The 20,936-nt window shown below is 39.3% G+C and overlaps 1 protein-coding gene and 1 long non-coding RNA gene across 4 annotated transcripts in view; one reads left to right on the top strand and one right to left on the bottom strand.

Moving 5' to 3' along the window:
• LOC141364282 (uncharacterized) overlaps positions 1–284 on the top strand; it is a 29,662-nt gene extending 29,378 nt beyond the window's left edge. For both annotated transcript variants that reach the window (XR_012369968.1, XR_012369967.1), the window contains one exon: positions 148–284. This is a non-coding gene — a long non-coding RNA (uncharacterized lncRNA). The remainder of the gene's footprint in view (positions 1–147) is intronic.
• Positions 1–20,936, bottom strand: part of plxnb2b (plexin b2b) — a 215,745-nt gene that overhangs the window by 24,777 nt on the left and 170,032 nt on the right. For both annotated transcript variants that reach the window (XM_073868475.1, XM_055192295.2), the window contains 15 exons: positions 20,595–20,696; positions 20,229–20,321; positions 19,626–19,713; positions 17,435–17,598; positions 16,350–16,498; positions 11,072–11,183; positions 7,963–8,099; positions 7,682–7,864; positions 5,416–5,527; positions 4,747–4,950; positions 4,484–4,663; positions 1,628–1,764; positions 1,442–1,542; positions 876–1,105; positions 167–348 (listed from right to left, as the gene is read on the bottom strand). In XM_073868475.1, coding sequence (XP_073724576.1) covers positions 167–348; positions 876–1,105; positions 1,442–1,542; positions 1,628–1,764; positions 4,484–4,663; positions 4,747–4,950; positions 5,416–5,527; positions 7,682–7,864; positions 7,963–8,099; positions 11,072–11,183; positions 16,350–16,498; positions 17,435–17,598; positions 19,626–19,713; positions 20,229–20,321; positions 20,595–20,696 — 2,174 coding nt within the window. The remainder of the gene's footprint in view (positions 1–166; positions 349–875; positions 1,106–1,441; positions 1,543–1,627; positions 1,765–4,483; positions 4,664–4,746; positions 4,951–5,415; positions 5,528–7,681; positions 7,865–7,962; positions 8,100–11,071; positions 11,184–16,349; positions 16,499–17,434; positions 17,599–19,625; positions 19,714–20,228; positions 20,322–20,594; positions 20,697–20,936) is intronic.

Below are 20,936 nucleotides of genomic sequence, written 5' to 3'. Positions count from 1 at the left end.
TTCTGCAAACTGAAAAGTAAAATATCTAATATTTTAATGTTTGGCTAAACTGTAAAATATTATTGCATTAAAGTATTAAAATCTTATAAAAACAATTCTCCAAACTGAAAAGTAAAATATCTAACATTTTTATTTTTTTAATTTTAGGTTCAAAGTTCGGACTTACCTGCGGAGCAGTAGTTTGGGGTTTTTGCTGTGTACATAATCCTCCATGAGCCCCAGTAGAAGCGTCCTCATAATATCGGTGTAATACTCCAGTTTACCGTGAAGTGCAACGGTCAGCAGAGACGCGAAATAGACTTTGGCCCTGGCGTTAAAATCTGGACGGCTCTCAAGTGTTCTGATGAACTTCAAACACAGAAAAACAAAGAAATTCAAACTTTATGTAAGACAATTTAACTTCAATTAATCTTAAACTACAACTGTAACAATAGACGATTGAGATTTAGCCTAATAATGAATATTATGGTACATTGCTTTTAGTTTTATGCTTTAAGATTAAGTTTTGCAAGCAAGTAAGATAATTGCAGTCCAGTCTTAGAAACGTTGATGATGCGTACGTGTTTGTTTGTGCTTATACATGTGTATAATTTGATTAAAACGTATAATTGCATTTGTGCCGTGAATATAAAAGACATTAATGAAACCACAGGAGATGATTGAGTCCTCCGAGAGAGTTTTAATGTCATTCTGTGTAATTAAAGGGGATATTTTTGTGACGTCTATAGGGTTCATTCACTGATGCGTATTTGTGTGAACGTGTGCATCTACTGGGAAAACCCAATAATTATCATCCTATAATAATACGTTTACGGCTGTTAATGTACATAAATTGATCATAATTGCAGCATGCTGATGTGTTGTTTTGTGTTTACATTAATGAGGAACGTTTTGCTGTTGAGAAGGTTGGAGAATTGGTTCAGGGCTTGGGTGACCGTTGCCCTGCGGGATTCTGGGATATCCAGTTTGCCGGTAATCATGACGTCGTTGGCACCATCTTTAGAGGGCAGGAAGAAGACGCGGTCCGTGTACGTCTTGTAGTCCAGGAACGGGATCCGACCTTCGCTTATGTCGTTTGTGTGGTCTTCCATTTCGATCATCAGATCTGCGCAGGAAATAAGAGTTAAAAGAGCCAACAGCTTTTGAGTTAGAGGTATCGCCAGTTTAATCTACAACCCACATTAGCTGGACTAGCCTGAAAATACTTTTTTTTTTGCGTGATTTTAGCTAAAAAAGCACAATTTATAATAACAGGGCTACAAGATATATTGAAATTGCGCAAATTTATTTAAGAGATGTTTTAATAATAAAAATATCATTACATTCATTTAATGATAATGACTCCTGTCCAAAGACATAAGACATTCACAATTCATCAATTTCTGTTCCCTAGCTAAGAACATTGTTTGCCATTGTAACGGCTTGTGTGTCCATGTATGACCTGTGAATTCCTTTTTGCAGCGGTCACGAACGCTCTCCTCCAAATTCTCCAGCTGATGTTTCACCTTCTCATATTCTCTCTCCGCCTGCTGACTCTTCCTCCTGCACACAAATGATTTAATGTATTAAACATACATTCAAATGATTGACACTGGTGCATTGTGGGATGGGCGAATATTTCTTAAACCTGTAGCAGACGACTGAGATGGCGATGATCAGAAGCATGGGGACCACCACCGCAGGGATGATGATTGGCAGTGGGAGATTGAACTTCCTCTCGTACTGAACAGAGCCAACCAGCCACTCGCCATTCCCAAACTTAATCTGAGAGAAAGAGAGAGAGAGAGAGAGAGAGAGAGAGAGACAGAGAGAATATAAATAAATGACCGGTAACAACACAAGAAAAATTGAGGGATAAATAGCTTGAAGTTGATGGATGGCTGAATTGATGAATAAATGAATTGTTAAAAAGATGGATGAAATGGTGGATGACTAGAGGAAAGTATTGAAGTGTAGTTAAAGAGTTCAATAGATAGATGATGGATCTATGATGATAAAGAGATTAGTGAATAGAGGGATGGATTGATGGAACAACAGATGGAGGCATGAATGGGGGATGAAAGGATAAAGGGATCAAGAAAGAGCTGAAAAGTGGATGGATGAATAGATAAAGAGCTATGGGTGCTATGATAAAGAGCTGAATGGATGGAGGGTTTGATGGATGGATCTATGAGTGGATAAAGATTTAAATGAATTAATGAATAAAAAAACAGAATGGATTGATGGGTGGATAAAGAAGAGATGACTTGATAGATAGATAGACAGACAGACAGACGAATGGATGGACGGATGGACAGATACATAAAGAGGTGAAAGGATGAAAGGTTGGAGGGATGGATGGAAGGAACTATGAATGGACAGATGTTTCGATAAAGAGCTCAATAAATGGATGGATAAAGAGCTGAATGGATGGATAGATAAATAGCTGAATAAATGGATGGAAGGATATAGGGATGCATGAAAAAAGAGCTGAATGTATGAAGGGGTTGATAAAGAGCTGAATAAATGGATGGATAGATGAATAAAGAGGTGAATGGATGGAAGTATGTAGGGATGAATGGATGGAGGGGGTGATGGATTGATAAAGAGCTGAATAAATGGATGGATGGATAAAGAGATGAATAAATGGATGGTAGGATATAGGGATGCATGAAAGAAGAGCTAAATGGGTCGAGGGATTGATAAAGAGCTATAGGGATGAAAAGATGGAGGGGGTGATGGTTTGATAAAGAGCTGAATAAATGGATGGATAAAGAGGAGAATAGATGGAAGGATGAATAAAGAGCAGTATGGATGGAGGGAATGCTGGATGGACAGATGTTTTGATAAAGAGCTGAATAAATGGATGGATAAAGAGTTGAATAAATAGATGGTAGGATATAGGGATGCATGAAAGAAGAGCTAAATGGATGGAGGGATTGATAAAGAGCTATAGGGATGAATGGATGGAGGGGGTGATGGATTGATAAAGAGCTGAATAAATGGACGGATAAAGAGGAGAATAGATGGAGGGATGGATAAAGAGCAGTATGATTGAGGGAATGATGGATAGACAGATGTTTCGATAAAGAGCTGAATAAATGGATGGTAGGATATAGGGATGCATGAAAGAGGAGCTTAATGGATAGAGGGATTGATAAAGAGCTATAGGGATGAATGGATGGAGGGGGTGATGGGTTGATAAAGAACAGTATGGATGGAGGGAATGATGGATGGACAGACGTTTCGATAAAGAACTGAATAAATGGATGGAAAAAGAGTTGAATAAATGGATGGTAGGATATAGGGAGGCATGAAAGAAGAGCTAAATGGATGGATGGATTGATAAAGAGCTATAGGGATGGATGAATGGTTGGATGGGGTGATGGGTTGATAAAGAGCTGAATAAATGGATAGATAAAGATGAGAATAGATGGAGGGATAGATAAAGAGCAGTATGATTGAGGGAATGATGGATGGACTGATGTTTCAATAAAGAGCTGAATAAATGGATGGTAGGATATAGGGATGCATGACAGAAGAGCTAAATGGATGAAGGGATTGATAAAGAGCTATAAGGATGAATGGATGGAGGGGGTGAGGGTTGATAAAGAGCTGAATAAATGGATGGATAAAGAGGAGAATAGATGGAAGGATGGATAAAGAGCAGTATGGATGGAGGGAACGATGGATGGACTGATGTTTCAATAAAGAGCTGAATAAATGGATGGTAGGATATAGGGATGCATGACAGAAGAGCTAAATGGATGGAGGGATTGATAAAGTGCTATAGGGATGAATGGATGGAGGGGGTGATGGTTGATAAAGAGCTGAATAAATGGATGGATAAAGAGGAGAATAGGTGAAAGGATAGAGGGATGGATAAAGAGCAGTATGGATGGAGGAAATGATGGACAGACAAATGTTTCGATAAAGAGCCGAATAAATGGATGGATAAAGAGTTGAATAAATGGATGGTAGGATATAGGGATGCATGAAAGAAGAGCTAAATGGATGGAGGGATTGATAAAGAGCTATAGGGATGAATGGATGGAGGGGGTGATGGTTGATAAAGAGCTGAATAAATGGATGGATAAAGAGGAGAATAGATGGAGGGATGGATAAAGACCAGTATGGATGGAGGGAATAATGGACGGACAGATGTTTCGATAAAGAGCTGAATAAATGGATGGATAAAGAGTTAAATAAATGGATGCATGAAAGAAGAGCTAAATGGATGGAGGGGTTGATAAAGAGCTATAGGGAGGAATGGATGGAGGGGGTGATGGGTTGATAATAAGCTGAATAAATGGATGGATGAAGAGGAGAATAGATGGAAGGATAGAGGGATGGATAAAGAGCAGTATAGATGGAGGGAATGATGGCTGGACAGATGTTTCAAGAGCTGGACAAATTTATAGATAGATAGATGGATAAAGAGCTGAATGGATGGATAAAGAGCTGAATGGATTGAGGGATTAATGAATGGATGGAAGTCTCTCACCAGCAGGTCTAGCATATCAGAGCTGGTGTCTCGTTTCTGTCTCTTTGATCGAGCTCTGGGTGCAGTTGATGGTGGATCCAAAAACAATTTATCATCCTGTAGCGTGTTCACATTACACTGAACGTCTCCCACAAACGCCTGTGCCTCCTTCGCTGTCATCGCTTTGGAAAACCCATTACCCTAGAGAACAAACACAGAAGAATGTTCTGGAGAAATCGCTCGAAAGATTAAAGGATAAACGCTGTAAGCTTATAAATACTCACAGTGACGATGATCATGCTGTTCTCCGTGATGACGGTCTTACTGAGCTTATGGAAGCTCGGGTCAGGGTGGTACTCGAACGGCGTGAGCTCGGTTTTGAGGTTATCCAGCTCTACATACGTCCTGAAGAACTCGTAGGTGTCATTGATGGTGGGGGACATGAACACGATCACTGTGTCATTTTTATGTGTGGACGCTTCTACAAACTGAGAGACAAAGAACTAAATGTATCACAACCAATTTATTCTAGTTATTAATCTCTTTAATTTCTCTGAAGCCCGAGAAGACGAGCCAGAATCTCTCAGAAAACCAAAACTGTGGTGGAACAGAGATTTTAAAGCTGCTGACCAAATCTATTGATATTCTGAGAGGAAACAGCTAAATTTTAAATGGGGCTGGAAAATCAGTGAGAGAGGGATGAAGACCAAGAGAGAGAGAGAGAGTCAGAAACAAGAGATCTGAGATATAAAGGCTTCACTACAGATAAGAAAGATGAAATGAAACATTCATCAAGTTTTTCGATTGCTAAACGCTTGTTTAATCTTCTTTTGGACCAGAATGGGCCATCTCATCATTTCAATCAGAACTGGGGATCGACACCAGATGAAACTTCAAGAGTAAGATGAACGAACAGCAGCTTCTGAAGGTAATTATGGCTTTCTCATTCTCACCTCTACTGGCGTGGTGTGACCAGACCATTCTCCAGCGGACGCCACAACCCTCATAGTGGCTTTCTGGACCAGATCAAATCCAGAACCGAACACCGCGATTTTTCTGCCACCACTAAAACACAAACACACTCATTACAGTGCTGCTGAGATGACTATGACTGCATATTTGGGGCTCATAAAGTTTAAAACCAAAGCATTGGGACAATTTGTGGTTGTCAAACTCAAAATCAAGACCTGTTCTCTTTTTTGTTTTACTCAGAAACACGTCACCTTACAGATGCTAAGCGCATTACTCAGTTTTTGCACATCATCAGTCATGTACATTACATTATTACACTGCACTCTAAAATGCCTGATTCTGATTGGCCAGCCACAACACTCCAAGGTTTGTTCTTTTCAGATTACTACCGCTCAAAATTAATAACACACGGCTGCAAATCATTTTGATTTGATTCACTTTAATATTACACAAAAAAGTTTTTTAACCCTTTAACCCTGTTCAAATCCACTACCCTTTCGCTATTTTTTGGGATGAAACCATCCACTAAATTAAACTGCTGTAAACATTTATCAGATATATATTTTGATCAATTTTTGTTGCATACATTTGTTAAATCAACCTCAGTCCTTATCAAAACAACTAAATGTTAAAAAAAGCCAGGATTTAACTCTTTAATTGCCAAGTTCATAAATGATCACTGATTTGGGGGAAAACACAAATTTATGTTTTTTTTTATATAAAAAGTGATTGTGGACTGTTTTTTTAAAAGCTTTTATCATAGGCTTGGGCATGTCAAAGATTTGTAAAAACATTAGCTTTGATGCCATGTTATTTTTTGTGCAGCATAAGATTTTATATTTTTCTCCCTCATTTACTGTTCGTGGCTGTTTTTTGTCCCATTGACTTCCATTATAACCACATTTTTTATTGCGAAGTCATGACACCATATAATCATGCATTCTTGATTGTTAGTGGTTTTCCCTGTTGCAAAGAGGTAAAATTTGTCATTTTTACTGGTGATCAACAGGTGGCACCATCGGTGGCGGCCGGTGACATCTTTTTTCGAGGGCACACGATGCGAAGTTCGTCACAACCTGTATGTATCCCGTCATGTGTGTGGTTCGAAATTTCAAAATATGTGTTCGGCGTCTCGAGTGAACCTATGTGCATCACGTGTCTTGTCAAAATAAGTGCCTGCTGCTGTCTAAAGGGGTTATGATAAAAGAAATGCTCGCGTTTGCCAGATAGTCGCATAATCTCATGAGTTTACTGTTAAGTGAGTGTCTTACATGTATTTTGTGAACGCGTCTCTTTTATCATAAATGGTCTTGACGCGTGTGCAGGCACTTATTTTGACGAAACACGTGATGCACATGGTTCACATGATGCAACAAACACATATTTTGAAAACACGAGCAACACGCGACACTTCGAACACATATTTTGAATTTGCGCCCTTCGGAAGAGCAGTCACCATTAACCCTTTAGATAGGTCTAAGCAAAACAAAGTTAAGTTTTTGGCTTGTACATGGCGTTATATGGAGTAAAACAGCATTTTATTGTGTATGTTATTATGTTTTAGAGCAATTTTAACCTAGTGGATGTTTTCATCCCGAACAACATGAAAGGGTAGTGAATTTGCCCACAGTGTATTGTTGTTTTCAAAGCATTTTCCCAAAATATGTTTCAATAGTAGCTTTGTCACCACGGTGACGTGAACATCATTTTTTGCAAGTTCTCGCAGTTTTTGCAAGTTTCTGCAATTTTATTGCATAAATATCCCGTATATTCCATCACATTTTTTAAGAAAATGTGCCGCAAGATCAAGGATTTTTATTTTGCAACAATCACAAAAAACTCCTCATTTTTCTGGAAGGACTGGTTCATGACGTTTGAACGTCTTGTCTTAACTTAAAAATGAAACGAAAGTTTGATTGTTTTCCTCGCAGAAGGTCAGCATTCGTTAAAAATCAGCAAATGAAATATTTCAAATCAATATTTAATGTTCCTTACCTTCCTTATGAAGTAAATAGCGGTGTAATAAGCAGGATATTGTATAGTGAGCAGGTTGTTATCTCGAAATTATCCCCTTCAGTCTGATACCGATGCTTTGCGTTGTGTCCTGATCAGACTGTCGAGGCTTATTTCTGCGATAACAACCTGCTGCCTACATTATTCCTCAAAGTGGTGCATACAATCTATGAGTTATTTTATCAGTATGCAAGTTCTCTGTACAACCTCTACAAGCAAGTTATGATCAAGTACCAGAGGAAGCTGCTTCTAGGCTGATGGTCAGACACTGAGGGATTGTGGGAGAACTGGTAGATGCTGTCAACGCTGATGGAGGTGTGTCTGCCGTAATTAATGTTGACAGCGAGACGAGCAGACGGAACCGCGTCCCCCGTATACTTATCCAATTGACACGTGATCTCGTCTCCGAAACTCTGACTGACAAAGAGAAAGAAAAACCAACAAGTTCAAATCTGGTAATGAAACAAATTCTTTTGTAAAAAACGACCTTTTCAGTGATGCTCTACTGCACTCACACTTTGCAGGCCACGCCGCCGACGGTGATCTGAAGGTCTGTCTTTGAAGCCGTGTTGAGTCCTGTGCCAGTAATGGTAAGTATAGTTCCTCCTGCTTTTGGACCCCTTTTAGGAGACACATCCTTTGCTATAGGGTCCTGAACAGAGACAAACATCATGTTTAAGTTTAGAATATGTTAATATGCAAATATGGGTGGCAGTGTTTCCCACAGGATTTTGAGAGACTGTGGTGGTGATGACGTCACCCGCTAATTAGCATATACAGTCTTGTTCAAAATGATAGCGGTACAATCAATGTGACTAGCCAGAATAGTCAAGGTTTTTGGTGTGTTTTTTTGTTGCTACGTGGCGGGCAGGTTGCCGGTGGGTTCAGTGGATTCTCGGAGGGCGGATGAGACCCGGCGTTCATGGTGTGCACGCTCTTGGGGCTGTGCAATTGGGCAATTAGTTGAATTAGTTGAGGGGTGTGTTCAAAAAAATAGCAGTGTGGCATTCAATCACTGAGGTCATCAATTTTGTGAAGAAACAGGTGTGAATCAGGTGGCCCCTATTTAAGGATGTTTTCTGAGAATCTACTGAACCTACTGGTAACTTGTTTGCCACGTAGTAATAAAAAATATACTAAAAACCTTGATTATTCTGGTTAGTCACATTGTACTGCTATTATTTTGAACAATACTGTATGTGAAGTCATCATGTCGTGTTTGCGTTTGATGTAGTGTTTGCACATGAAATATGTTTCACTTCTACTCTGTATCTGTATTTGATCTGTATTATATATCAAATTATATTTTAAGCCGAATTAAGCTGTTTTAAATAGTGAAATAAAAATGTAAATGGGAATCATGAAAATTCTATTTGTGGGGGCCAGTGTTGATTCTGTGGTGGGCCACCACAAATAAATCAATGTATGGGAAACGCTGGGTGGTAACATGCTGATGAGGTCATGGTTGTGACATCATAACTAGTTTTAAAATGGCAATTTTTGCAGCTAAATATTTGATTATGTCATTATATTTTAAAAGAGCAAGATAGATGTTGTTTTGAGAAACAAGAATGCATGAGCACACATAAAATGTATTTGCACATTTCACAAGCCTTTGTTAAATAATTACAGTGTTTTGCCTTCTCTACAAATTTTAATAACTACTATAATTTAAATCGAAGGAATAGTTCACCCAAAAATGAACATTCTGTCAACCACCCACTGTTCTCCGGTTTCTCTCCCAATGCAATTACAAAGCGACTACTGCTTTAAAGCTTCAGGACATAAAAGCCCTATTAAAAAGTTTACATGACTCTTGTGTTATATCTGAAGCCACCGAACGGCCGAAACAGATTGAAAATTAAGTCGTTATTTACTTAAAATCTTGACACCTCATTAGGTCTCCTCCGTGTTTTAATGAGAGTTCGTGGAGATGTAGCGGTCTCTGATTTGCGAACCAACAATTTTTTGTGTCAGTTCACAAATTCATTAAGTGAACTCTTACAAATTGGTTACAAATGTTATTACAAGTTCAACTTACAGATTCAATGATCCAGTCCCAGCGGTTAACAGCTCGCAGAGAGTGAAAATGATCAGTAAGAAACCATGTAGATTTGTGTTTCTCATGTGGCTTCAGAGGACTGGGAATAGTGTACACGTCAACCGCAACAGTATTCTTTTCGGTGCTAATTTTCTATCATTTTTTTAAAAGTGTGACAGCCTTAGACAGGATGGTAAATCAGTGATGACAGAATTTCAGCTTTAACCGATCTAATCCTTTCAAATTTGACTGAATGTTGTTACCACAGCAATAATGAGCAGCTATGAAACCCCTGCAATGACAGACACATCTTCTGCATTGCCGTCCTCTCGTAATAATTACATAATCCCAGGAAACTGTCCGAGACACGTCAGTCTGCCGAACAAACGCTCGCCCTCGGCGTTGCCCCAATGGGAGGCTCGAAGCGGTCTCGCTCCCCCATAAACTGATGCAATAATTCAGCTAGAGCCGTCAGCCGTAGAAACACAGATGATAATTATTGCCACTGCACATCGCTGCAGGAAACGAATGACCGGGTGCAGAAAAAAAACTATAACTACATGCAGACAGCGTACATTGACCTCCACAATAATAACATTAACAACAGAAGTGTTTTAACATTCAACCTATACACTCTTGAAAGTAAAGGTGCTTAGAAGTTTTCCTCATAGCAATGTCATAGAAAAAACACTGATGTTAACGCTTCCCATTCACTGTTAATTGGTGACGTCATGCGTTGCCGAACTGAATTGTAGATCCGTCAACGCCGCGTCAGTGCCATTGCTTGAGGCAGAAGTTGAACATTTCTCAACTTTTCAAGCGGCAACGCATGCGTCAGCCAATCAGATCGCCTTATGCAAATAACCTAGGCAGTGCCAGCTTATTACATTTATGGAAGACTGGAGCATGTGTTGCGGCCACTGTGATTGGCTGTTGGCCACGCTTCAAACAATCGCACATGAAATTCACGTCATTTGCACGTGGAATTAAGATGCGAATACGCTTTTTTTGACGGCTTTAGCTACCCTGTAGTCTCAATATGTATATATATTTCAAGCGATATCCTTTATTTTGCTGTTTCTATAAAAGTACGAAAATGTGTCATTCAGCTGCGGGTGAACGCGTTAACGCGTTGCATATATACGGCGTTGTTCAGATTTTTAACTCGCGCAAATCAAACGTTACGCGCATCAAACCCCCAAACCGCTAAATTCGTGCGGAACGCACCACAGGATGTCTATTGCGTCTTTGCATTAACTGTACATTTAAATCACTTGTGCTTAACGCTTCATTTGCATCTGGTGTAAATGCACCATTAGAAGAACAATTTTTTTCAAACCTTTATTCACTTTAAAGAACCATTTTAAAGGTTTTTTTGGACATTAAAGGTTCTTTAGCCAATGGTGTGAAGCACCTTTATGTTTAAGAGTGTAGGCAGGACAAAAAACTTAAAGTGAGGTAACAAGCTGGGCAATGCACCCTGTTTGAAAGTTAGGTGCTTTATTTCAAATTGATCATTACCTCATTAGCTATGAGCGAATGTGTGCAATGCATGCTGGGTAAAAGCAGTTTTCAAATCTTACCCTGTAGGTGAAGCGGACAGATTTTGTGGATACGCCTTTTTTCCCCCTGGCAACCTCTATTTCCACCTCTCCACTTCTGTAGAGACTCACCGGGCCGGTCTCACAAACCACACTGCAAGACATAGCAAACAAAACAAGGTTTATTTAAATAAATGTGACATAAATCCCACCAAACAATACCCATATAAGGTAAGTGTACATTTAAATACAGTACCATAAAACTAATATTTTGATATTGTATTTGGAAATATTATTAGAGCCCGACCGATATATCGGCAGGCCGATATTAGGCATTTTCCAAACTATCGGTATCGGCATTCATAATGGCCGATAAATGAATATAAAAAAAACCCCGGATGAAACAGCCTTCAATGTCATGAGTGTTGCCGTTGTATAGTTTGTCCTCCAGAGGGCACTCTACAAGCTGCCTGTTGGCAAGACTCGTGTATATCGCGTCACACATGCTGCATCCTGCTGATCCTGCCAGAGTTGGGCAGAGAGAACAACGGTTAAGTGAGTTCATGGTGAGTTGGTCACGAGACAATAAAAGAAACAAGTTAAATGCATTATCATATTATTTTAGTTAAAACTCATAAATAACTACAAATTACTAATGTTAGGGAAATCTGTTAATGTTTTGTTGCGCATTTCTGAAATAAAATAAAAATACCGTCCGATATATCGGAATATCGGATTTTTAAAACCAACAAACATTTGTATCGGTATCAGCCTTTAAAATCCTGTATCGGTTGGGCTCTAAATATTATTAACATCTGTTATGACCATAGCGCTAGTAAATCTAGTAACGGTACATTCACACAGAGCGAAAGCGTTAACGCTTGATGGAAGGCTTGTCTGAAGCGTGGCACACAGCCAATCACAGTGGCCGGAACCTATGCTCCAGTCTTCCATAAATGTAATTGGCTGGCTCTGCCTAGGTTATTTGCATAAGGCAATCTGATTGGCTGACGCACGCGTTGCCACTTGAAAAGTTGAGAAAACTTCTGCCACGAGTAACGGCACTGACGCGGCGCTGACGGATCCACAATTTAGTTCGCATACATCACCCATTAAAAGTGAATGGGAAGCATTAACGCTTATGCCCCGTGTGAATGCACGGTAAAAGTTGCATTATACCTGGATAACAGCAACTATACACTTTCATAATATGAAAGAGTGGTCAGGGTTTTCTTTAAATACTCAATTTTCTGTGTCCCATTAAAAAAAAAGGTCAGGTTTGGACCAACATTAAGATGAATAAATGAGGACAGATAATTTTAGGTTGAACTATTCCCTTGATGTATTCTTGCAACGATAAAACAAGCCGATTTGCTGGAGCAGGATGGACTTTTTTTCACAGACAGACACACAAGCTCAACATCAGTACCGAACAGATGGTTCACATGAAGCCCACAGATTCCTGATTCATTTCATCCTAATCTGCCAACTCTGAAAAGCGATCTGGTGTTACCCCAAAACCTGGAACTCGACTTCCCCAGACAGATTCGACTGACAGCGAGCTCTGTGAAAGCTTATTGAGCGTTCCCATGCCAGACGCACTTGTTTTCTGCTGAAGGGTTCTTTTCAAAGTTTTCAGCGGCCAGACAAACACTCAGTCGGGCTGAACGACCACAGGCACAGATGTTGAATCATCATATCAGCCAAGCCTGACGTCGACTGAGAGTGAACCAAAACTCCCTGCTTTACTCTACATACACTCACAAGCGCCATGACGTATGTACAAATCTAAGTCTGTTCTAACATGGAGAAATTCATATTCACAGACACAAAATTTAACATATACTGTAGAAGAAGATCCAAAACACAGTTGCCCGCATTTATCAAGCGAGCATACGACAGGAAACTGTGCGTACGTCCTTTCCACGCAAGACTTGGCATTTATCAGTATGGACATGAGCGTTGGCTACGATCAAATCTTACGTCAGGTTTTACCTCGTGTACGCAAGTTTTTGGCATAAGATGTATGTTTTACCCCGTTTGATATCCTATTTGAAAATGAATAATGAGAAAAGGTTAGAAATACTGTTTTCGTTTAGTTTAACAAATGGAAAATAAGATTTTTTATATTAAAAAAACGTTAGTATTACTACAATAAAACATATAGCAATTACTATAGTTCGCACTTTAAAGCTTAAAACTTTCACAGATTTACACAGATTCGAGCTTTGTGACATTATCCTGCTGGAAGTAGCCATCAGTGGATGGGTACATGGTGGTCATAGAGAGATGGACATGGTCAGAAACAATGCTCAGGTAGGCCGTGGCATTTAAACGATGCCCAATTGGCACTAAGGGGCCTAAAGTGTGCCAAGAAAACACCCCCCCCCCACCATTACACCACCACCACCAGCCTGCAGAGTAGTAACAAGGCATGATGGATCCATGTTCTCATTCTGTTTACGCCAAATTCTGACTCTACCATCTGAATGTCTCAACAGAAATCGAGACTCATCAGACCAGGCAACATTTTTCCAGTCTTTAACCGTCCAATTTTGGTGAGCTAGTACAAATTGTAGCCTCTTTTTCCTATTTGTAGTGGAGATGAGTGGTACCCGGTGGGGTCTTCTGCTGTTGTAGCCCATCAGCCTCAAGGTTGTGCGTGTTGTGGCTTCACAAATGCTTTGCTGCATACCTCGGTTGTAACGAGTGGTTATTTTAGTCAAAGTTGCTCTTTTCTATCAGCTTGAATCAGTCGGCCCATTCTCCTCTGACCTCTAGCATCAACAAGGCATTTTCGCCCACAGGCATTTTTCCCCCTTTTCACACCATTCTTTGTAAACCCTAGAAATGGTTGTGCGTGAAAATTCCAGTAACTGAGCAGATTGTGAAATACTCAGACCGGCCCGTCTGGCACCAACAACCATGCCACGCTCAAAATTGCTTAAATCTCCTTTTTTTTCCCATTCTGACATTCAGTTTGGAGTTCAGGAGATTGTCTTGACCAGGACCACACCCCTAAATGCATTGAAGCAACTGCCATGTGACGTAACGCATAACGCATTAAAATACCCATCAGTTATTTTTTACCTTGAAAAAGACAACGTTGGGCACAAAAGATGATTGGCAAACTTTCCTTATCGCTCGGTTGCCTAAAGCATCTTCCTGATGGCAGTAATTTATAACTTTCAGTCATGTGACCCAACAGGGAGAATGGCAGGCAAGAAAGCTCCAGTTTACATTGGGCTCTCCATAGAGAGGCAGCACAAGCCGGTCAATTTGTTTCAAGATATATATATATATATCACCTCTCAACCAAAGAAAAATGAAGATGAACTCAAACTACAAGCTTTGGCCACTTGCGATTTATACACTTCACCTGATTCTTTATTTTATAACAGCCAGATTCCTGCCAAACCTCCACTTTGGCGATTCCTCGTAATCAGGCCGTCTGTACCTCAGAGATCTTCAACCTCAAACATCCGGCAGCCGTCTAATTTCACAAGAGCTCTTGTTCAATACTGAATCAAGTCGACCTTGAGTTTATTAAAAAGTGTCTGAGATGCATTGCAGCAGAGTTCTGAGCTGCAAAAAGTCATTTTCTTAAATCAATATTCTTGACTTGCTTTTCGGTAAAATATCTAAGGCATCTATAACAGATAAACTGGTGGATTACTGCACCAAGACCACCATTAAGCTCAAGGTCAGCACAAAAAAATATTTTATGTATATCTGACAAACAGCAACATTCTAAGTTGGCTTTAGGAATTTAAATTAATTGGGTTATCGGTGTTTGGCGTTTATCAGATCAGTTTGAATTAGCTTTTAAATCAAGTCACACTGAATAAAAGTCTTTGAAAATTTAATTAAAATGAGTGTGAATGTTAAGGGATTTATTCCAGAAGCAAAACTCTGTTGTCTGTAGGACTACTAAATATCGGTAAATTGATTAACATAGCTCGGTATCGAATTGAATCTGCAAAAATTTTATTACTGAGAGAATTGATATTGTATTGTATTGCGACAAGATGTCTGATTTACACCCCTATGGAGAATATTTGTAATAGTTTGCACATAAATAAAAGTTTTTGTAGATTAAAGTCGCCCTATAGTTGATAATTTTATCCTTTAAAGTCACAATGAAACGGAAGTAGCGATCATCTTAATTTCCCCGTGGTGTTATATATTCGAGTGAAACGGCTTTTGAAAAGAAAAAAGGTAGGGCGGGACTTGAATTCGTCCATCGAGAACTGACTGGATCAGTGGAAGTGGGGTCATGTTGCTATTTGCTGCCATCTTTTCCCAGACCCCGCCCACCTGCCATACCCAGTGACCTGAAGTAAAGAGAAATTGTTTCGAGGAGGGGAGGAGATTTGCGTTTTTAATGAAAAATTATGAAGGCACATGCATTTAAAAAAAAAAATTAACTCTTTCCCCGCCAGCGGTTCTCTTTTTATCACCTCTTAAATATGGGAAGGTTTCTTCAAGCAAAAGGCTGAGATAATTACATTTTCGTGAAGGACTTTTGATAGAGATCAGATTCAGAGCGATCATCAAAACTTACACGGACATACAGTTGTTTGCCCTAGGGCGATACTTCCGGCTTTTATAACTTCCGGAAGATAATAGCGATAATGCGGAAAGCCGGAAATACTCTTCATTGGCAGGGAAGCGTTTTCTTAATTCTTATTCGTCAATGAGGGGGGGGGGGAATTAGGCTCACAGGTAAATCATTTGTAAAAAAATACCAACATATTCTAAAAAAAATTCACTGTGACTTTAAAACTCATCTTTGATCATTAAAATGACATCTAAACATTTCCCAGTGAAAATAATTCCTTTACACCTTAAAATAGCTTGAACATAACTCTTCACCCTTGTTTGATTCAGTAAAATAGACTCCGCCTCCGCTCAGTCACCCCAGCTGAGACTTTTAGATCCACTCGAACAACACGTTGACGTGATTGCTTACAATATGAGTTTGATGTAAAAAACCTGAGTTTATGAGACTGTCTTTGGTAAACTGCAGTTTTAGGGAGAAAACGCTCAGCAATTGTTCTGATTGATGAGTTTGCCCATGGCTGCTATAAAAGCGTATTAAAACACAGCATAGACATATAAACAACAATAAAAACTTGATTTTCACCACAGGGGGACTTTTAAGCTTAAAAATGATCTAGCAATGAAATAAGAATGTAACATTTCTCAAACATGAAAGTGCTTTTATATTACGAAAGCAAACAAGCAAATATACCAATCAACAAGTACACAAAGCTCAGGAGTAAACCAAGTTATAAACAATAACCCTTTAAGATTTTACCTGGTTGATACGGAGTAACGTTCCCCCAAATGTTTGCACGGCACTCCAGCCACGGTAATGTTTTTAATATCCTCTTTCTGAATTCCCAGGTTGGAGCCCTTAATAGTGACCGCTATTCCCCCCTTCAAGGGCCCGTATTTCGGCGTGATCTGGAATGCGAAAATAACATAGATAACAGACAAATAGACATTAATTATCTCTGAAAAAAGATATGCTGAGGTTAGCAAACTTATCACAACAGCACAAGGTGAATTTCTGTCGAGTTAACTACAAAAAAAGTAAACATATTCTCGTCTGTATTTCAGCCATTCAATAAGAGCCAAACAGGACGTGACCGGAGGTTTCTATTGATTTTTAAATAAAGTCTCCAAGTTAAAAGATTGAAGGGCTAAAGAAAATTGGGAAAGTGAGAGAAATGGCTGTTGTAAATTATTGCTGGAAGTCTCCGAGCTGGCATCATTCACAGAAACACAAAATCCTGCGAGTCTCCACTGAAGCATTCCCATGATTTTAAATTCGATAAAACTCACGGAAATCGAACACGATTATATTTTGTTATCACACGAATGTCTTTGCAATGTGTTTAATGATCTGCATCTTTGCACTGTATTAGCAATTGTAATTTTGAGCCATTTTGAGGATTAGGCCGTAAATGCTCAAGTGAAAAACAAGCAACCCAGTCTGCCAAAATTTCTCAAGATTAAAAATATCTTTATTGGCATGGTAAAAAGGGTCTCTCTCTCTCTTACTCTCTCTTGGCTATGAACACATCTAATGAAAAAGACATGCATCACACATCATTGTAGTGAGAAAGGACTGGGAACGGCAGATATATGGGATGTGGGAATACATGACATCTGTTATTAGTGGTCAGTCATATTTTATTGTGCTATGGGTGTCAACCACTACCAAGCCTTTATTTGAAACAAGCCAGACATGGCAAAACTGCTCAAATATTGAAGCATTGCACGTGTTGAAATCATTTCGTTTTTGGTCCGTCAGATCTGCTGCAAGAGGCTTCTACATGGGTCAGGTGTTTTAAATGAATAATCGATGCTGATGTTTCGTAAACTGTAGAGACTCACGTCAGTGATCTGGGGGTCGGGACACTCCTCGGGCTCTTTGGATGCACACAGCTGGTCGTACACGCATGAGCTCGTATGAGTACACCACACGCACATGTATTTAGGATCGGCGTTTTTACACAGGCTGCAGTCCTCGCGTCCCATTGAGCAGTTATACAGAGTAACTAAAGGAAAAATAAACACAATGATACTATCTGAAGCAATGTAAATATTTATTTATTAAAGACCCCAAGAATGAAACTATGACTAATTCACCCTTATGTATACATTCTGTCTTTCATAAAACATACAAGATGGATGTAGGAATGACTAGTCCAGCTCTATTATTAAAGTGAATAGGGGATTGCACATAATGAATCTTTAACTCGTTTGAATCATTCAAATACTATAACAGATTCATTCCAAAGATTCACTTATGAATCAGATATTGATGCTTTTCTTATGAACACTTATAATGACTTAAAATCACATAAAGACCAAAAACAGTGTCATATGAACTAGGGGAGAACCGGGCAAAAGTAACGTGGGACGAAAGTAACAAATCGTTTTTTTCCGAGCCCTGATAACATTTACATGACAGACTATGACAGCATCTTAAGCACACAAACTCTTGAAAGACCTGATAAATATTGCGTTATTTACTCACAGTTTTCCGCGTGTAGATCCAGAAAGGTGTTTTTAACCATGAAAAGTAAATTCCTAAAGCGGACATTTTTTCTTATTATGTGTTGTGTTTCTAGTTTCGTGTGTTAGAATACTGATTAATCTACAGGTTATTTAGTGCTCCAACACATCCTGAAGTTTGACTGAGTTTTTCAAAATAAAAGTATATCGTGCTTAAATGTGAGACTGCTAATGCTGCGTTTACAGCAGCCGCGGTAGAGGCGTCAAGCGCGAGTGATTTCAATGTTAAGTCAATGTGAAGACTGGAGGCGCGGTGAGGCGTTTGGCGTGGCGCGGTTGACGCGATTCCGCCTCATTCGCGCGTCTGGCGAGATACGCATGAATGGTGCTTTTTGTGCATTTTGCGTTTGACACAAATTTGTGGCTGACGCCCAAGTTGAAAAATTTGAACTTCGGCGGAATTTCGCACTGTGTTAACCAATCAGGAGCCTGCTTGCTGCTGTGGCGGCAGCCCCGCCCGGAGTCATTTATTCAACATGAAGAAACGCTTGAAATTGTCCGTGAGCAGTCACCCGGAGCTATACGACACAAGTTCTTATTTCTATAGAGACAGGAATAAAAAGGAAGAGTGTCAGTGAGGACATCGGGCAACCTGGTAAGTTGTAAATACACATTTCACTTTTGAGTCACGTGACGTTTATCGACCCGCGCCGTTTATTTTCCCCCTATAGTAAGATGACCAAATAAAAACCGGTAACTCTCTTGATAAATGCACATCAGCATCAGCCATCTTGCAAACAGACAAGCACATAGCACTTGCCCCTTCCACAAGAAGCGGATTTTGCCGCCGACGCATTCAAACTGTTCAAGCGGCAAACTAGGCGCGCTATATGCGATTTTGACGCCTCAAACGCGGTTGGTGTCAATGCAGCATAATACTTTTGTATGTTGAAAATTTATATTATTCTAATTTTATTTAATTTTATTTTCATAGTGTTCAAACTGTTGAACAAATACAACAAAATACAACAAATATTTTTACAACAATTTAAGTTTATACTGTTAGTTGCTTTTGAAACATTTGATAAAACTGAAATTTAAAATAAAAATGTAATTTCATTATTTTTTACAAGATAAATTGCAAAATATGTTTGCAGTTATATATTAACGAGGTCATAGTCATGTATATTTAATAAAAACAAGTGTAACACAAAAATCTTGTTTTGTTGTGTTACTTTCGTCCCTGCAAGTGGGGTCGAAAGTAACAATTCACTACTTGTGTTTAAAGAGAAATTATACAGAAGTCGTTTTACAATTTTACAAAATTTCACCTTGAATTGATAAAGCACACTTGTGAGTTATTGACCACATCAAAAATATATCTCTGTCTATAACATTATCTTTTAAAAATATGTTTTTCTGAAAAAAATGTACTTTTGCCCCTGCTCTCCCCTAATTTTTGGGTGATGTTTTTATTTCGTCATGTTATACATGTAGATTAGCCACAGTCCCAATTCACTCCTATTATAAGAACAATGAAATTAAACAGGAGGTGAAGATGTATTACCGTTAAGACTGCTGTCGATCTTTTTTCGTGTGTATTTGTCCCTCACGTGGAACAGCACTGCGGTCTCGTGAGCTTTGTCAAAGGAAAACTAGAAAAGAATGGAAACAGGTTACTACAACGCTTACATTTCATGCACTTCCGGGACCCTTCCCTATCGAACACAATCTCATTTTCAGGATGAAATATTCCTCTCTGTGTCTGGGGACATTTTGACAGCTGAATATAATCAGTGTTGTATCAGGGAACAGCCGCGGGTCTAATCTATACACCTGCTGTTCTTCAGAAACCTGTGCATTGGAGCCGCTATCCCTTTTCTACTGACTTCGGGTCAGTCGACTTCCCAGCTAGGACATGAGCATGTTTTAGTGAAACAGGGTGAGGAGGGATGGATATTAACCAACAGGGGGAGCTATAATCTCAAATTCCCTTAAGACCCTCTGGAAGTGTCGGTTGGCGTTTCTTATGATGGTAATTGGTTATGTGTCATTTGGCAAATGCTTTAGACCCTAAAAGATTTACACTGCGGTAACAACAGCCTCCCTTGAGCAACATTCGGATAACAGAGCAATTGTGTGTGTGTATTGGGAGGGGGGTGTAACTAACCAGATATCCACTGAAGGAATAAAAGGGTGCAGACTCGGTCTTCACATCTTCCTCAAACTTCACCAGCTCTGTTCCGATGGTAAAATCACGGCCCTTAAGATTAAAAAAAATTGAAAGTCAACTTCCTGCAGACAGCAATTTTTGTCTTATAAACATTTTCATTTATGCATTTGTCAGACGCAGTGACTTGCAGTGCATTCAAGCTATAAATTTTATTAGTATGCGTGTGCCATGGGAAATCGAACCTCTGACCTTTGCATTGCAAATAAATACTCTATCAGTTGAGCTACAAGAACACACACAGATACAAATTAAATTTTACAGTGTAACATGGTTCACAAAGGAAAAACGCGAAAAAAAACTCACCTTGTACGGGTCCAAATGAATGCCCTCAAAGTTTATCCGTGTTTTGTATCCGACCGGAATTAGAATAGGATCTGGGTTCTCGAAGCGTGGACAGCTCTTCACCTAGAGCATAAGGCAGACGTTTAAAACGCATTTGTATTGACTGCCGAATTCCACGCATATCCACAGCGATCTAAGACTCTTAATTTACATCCGACATAAATTAATGAAGGTCCACTGAAACAGAAAAACTCATTAACTGTGATGACGTGCTCGAATAAAACGGTTTATTTTCCGCTGAAATCTAATGCATCCACGCTGACATTGGCGGCTGTGTCTAATTGCATAACTGTATAATTCATT

Source organism: Misgurnus anguillicaudatus, chromosome 6 (assembly GCF_027580225.2).
Source record: "Misgurnus anguillicaudatus chromosome 6, ASM2758022v2, whole genome shotgun sequence".
Taxonomy (NCBI): Eukaryota; Metazoa; Chordata; class Actinopteri; order Cypriniformes; family Cobitidae; genus Misgurnus; species Misgurnus anguillicaudatus.
The sequence above is the reverse complement of the archived record's forward strand: the minus strand, read 5'-3'. Positions and strand labels throughout refer to the sequence as shown.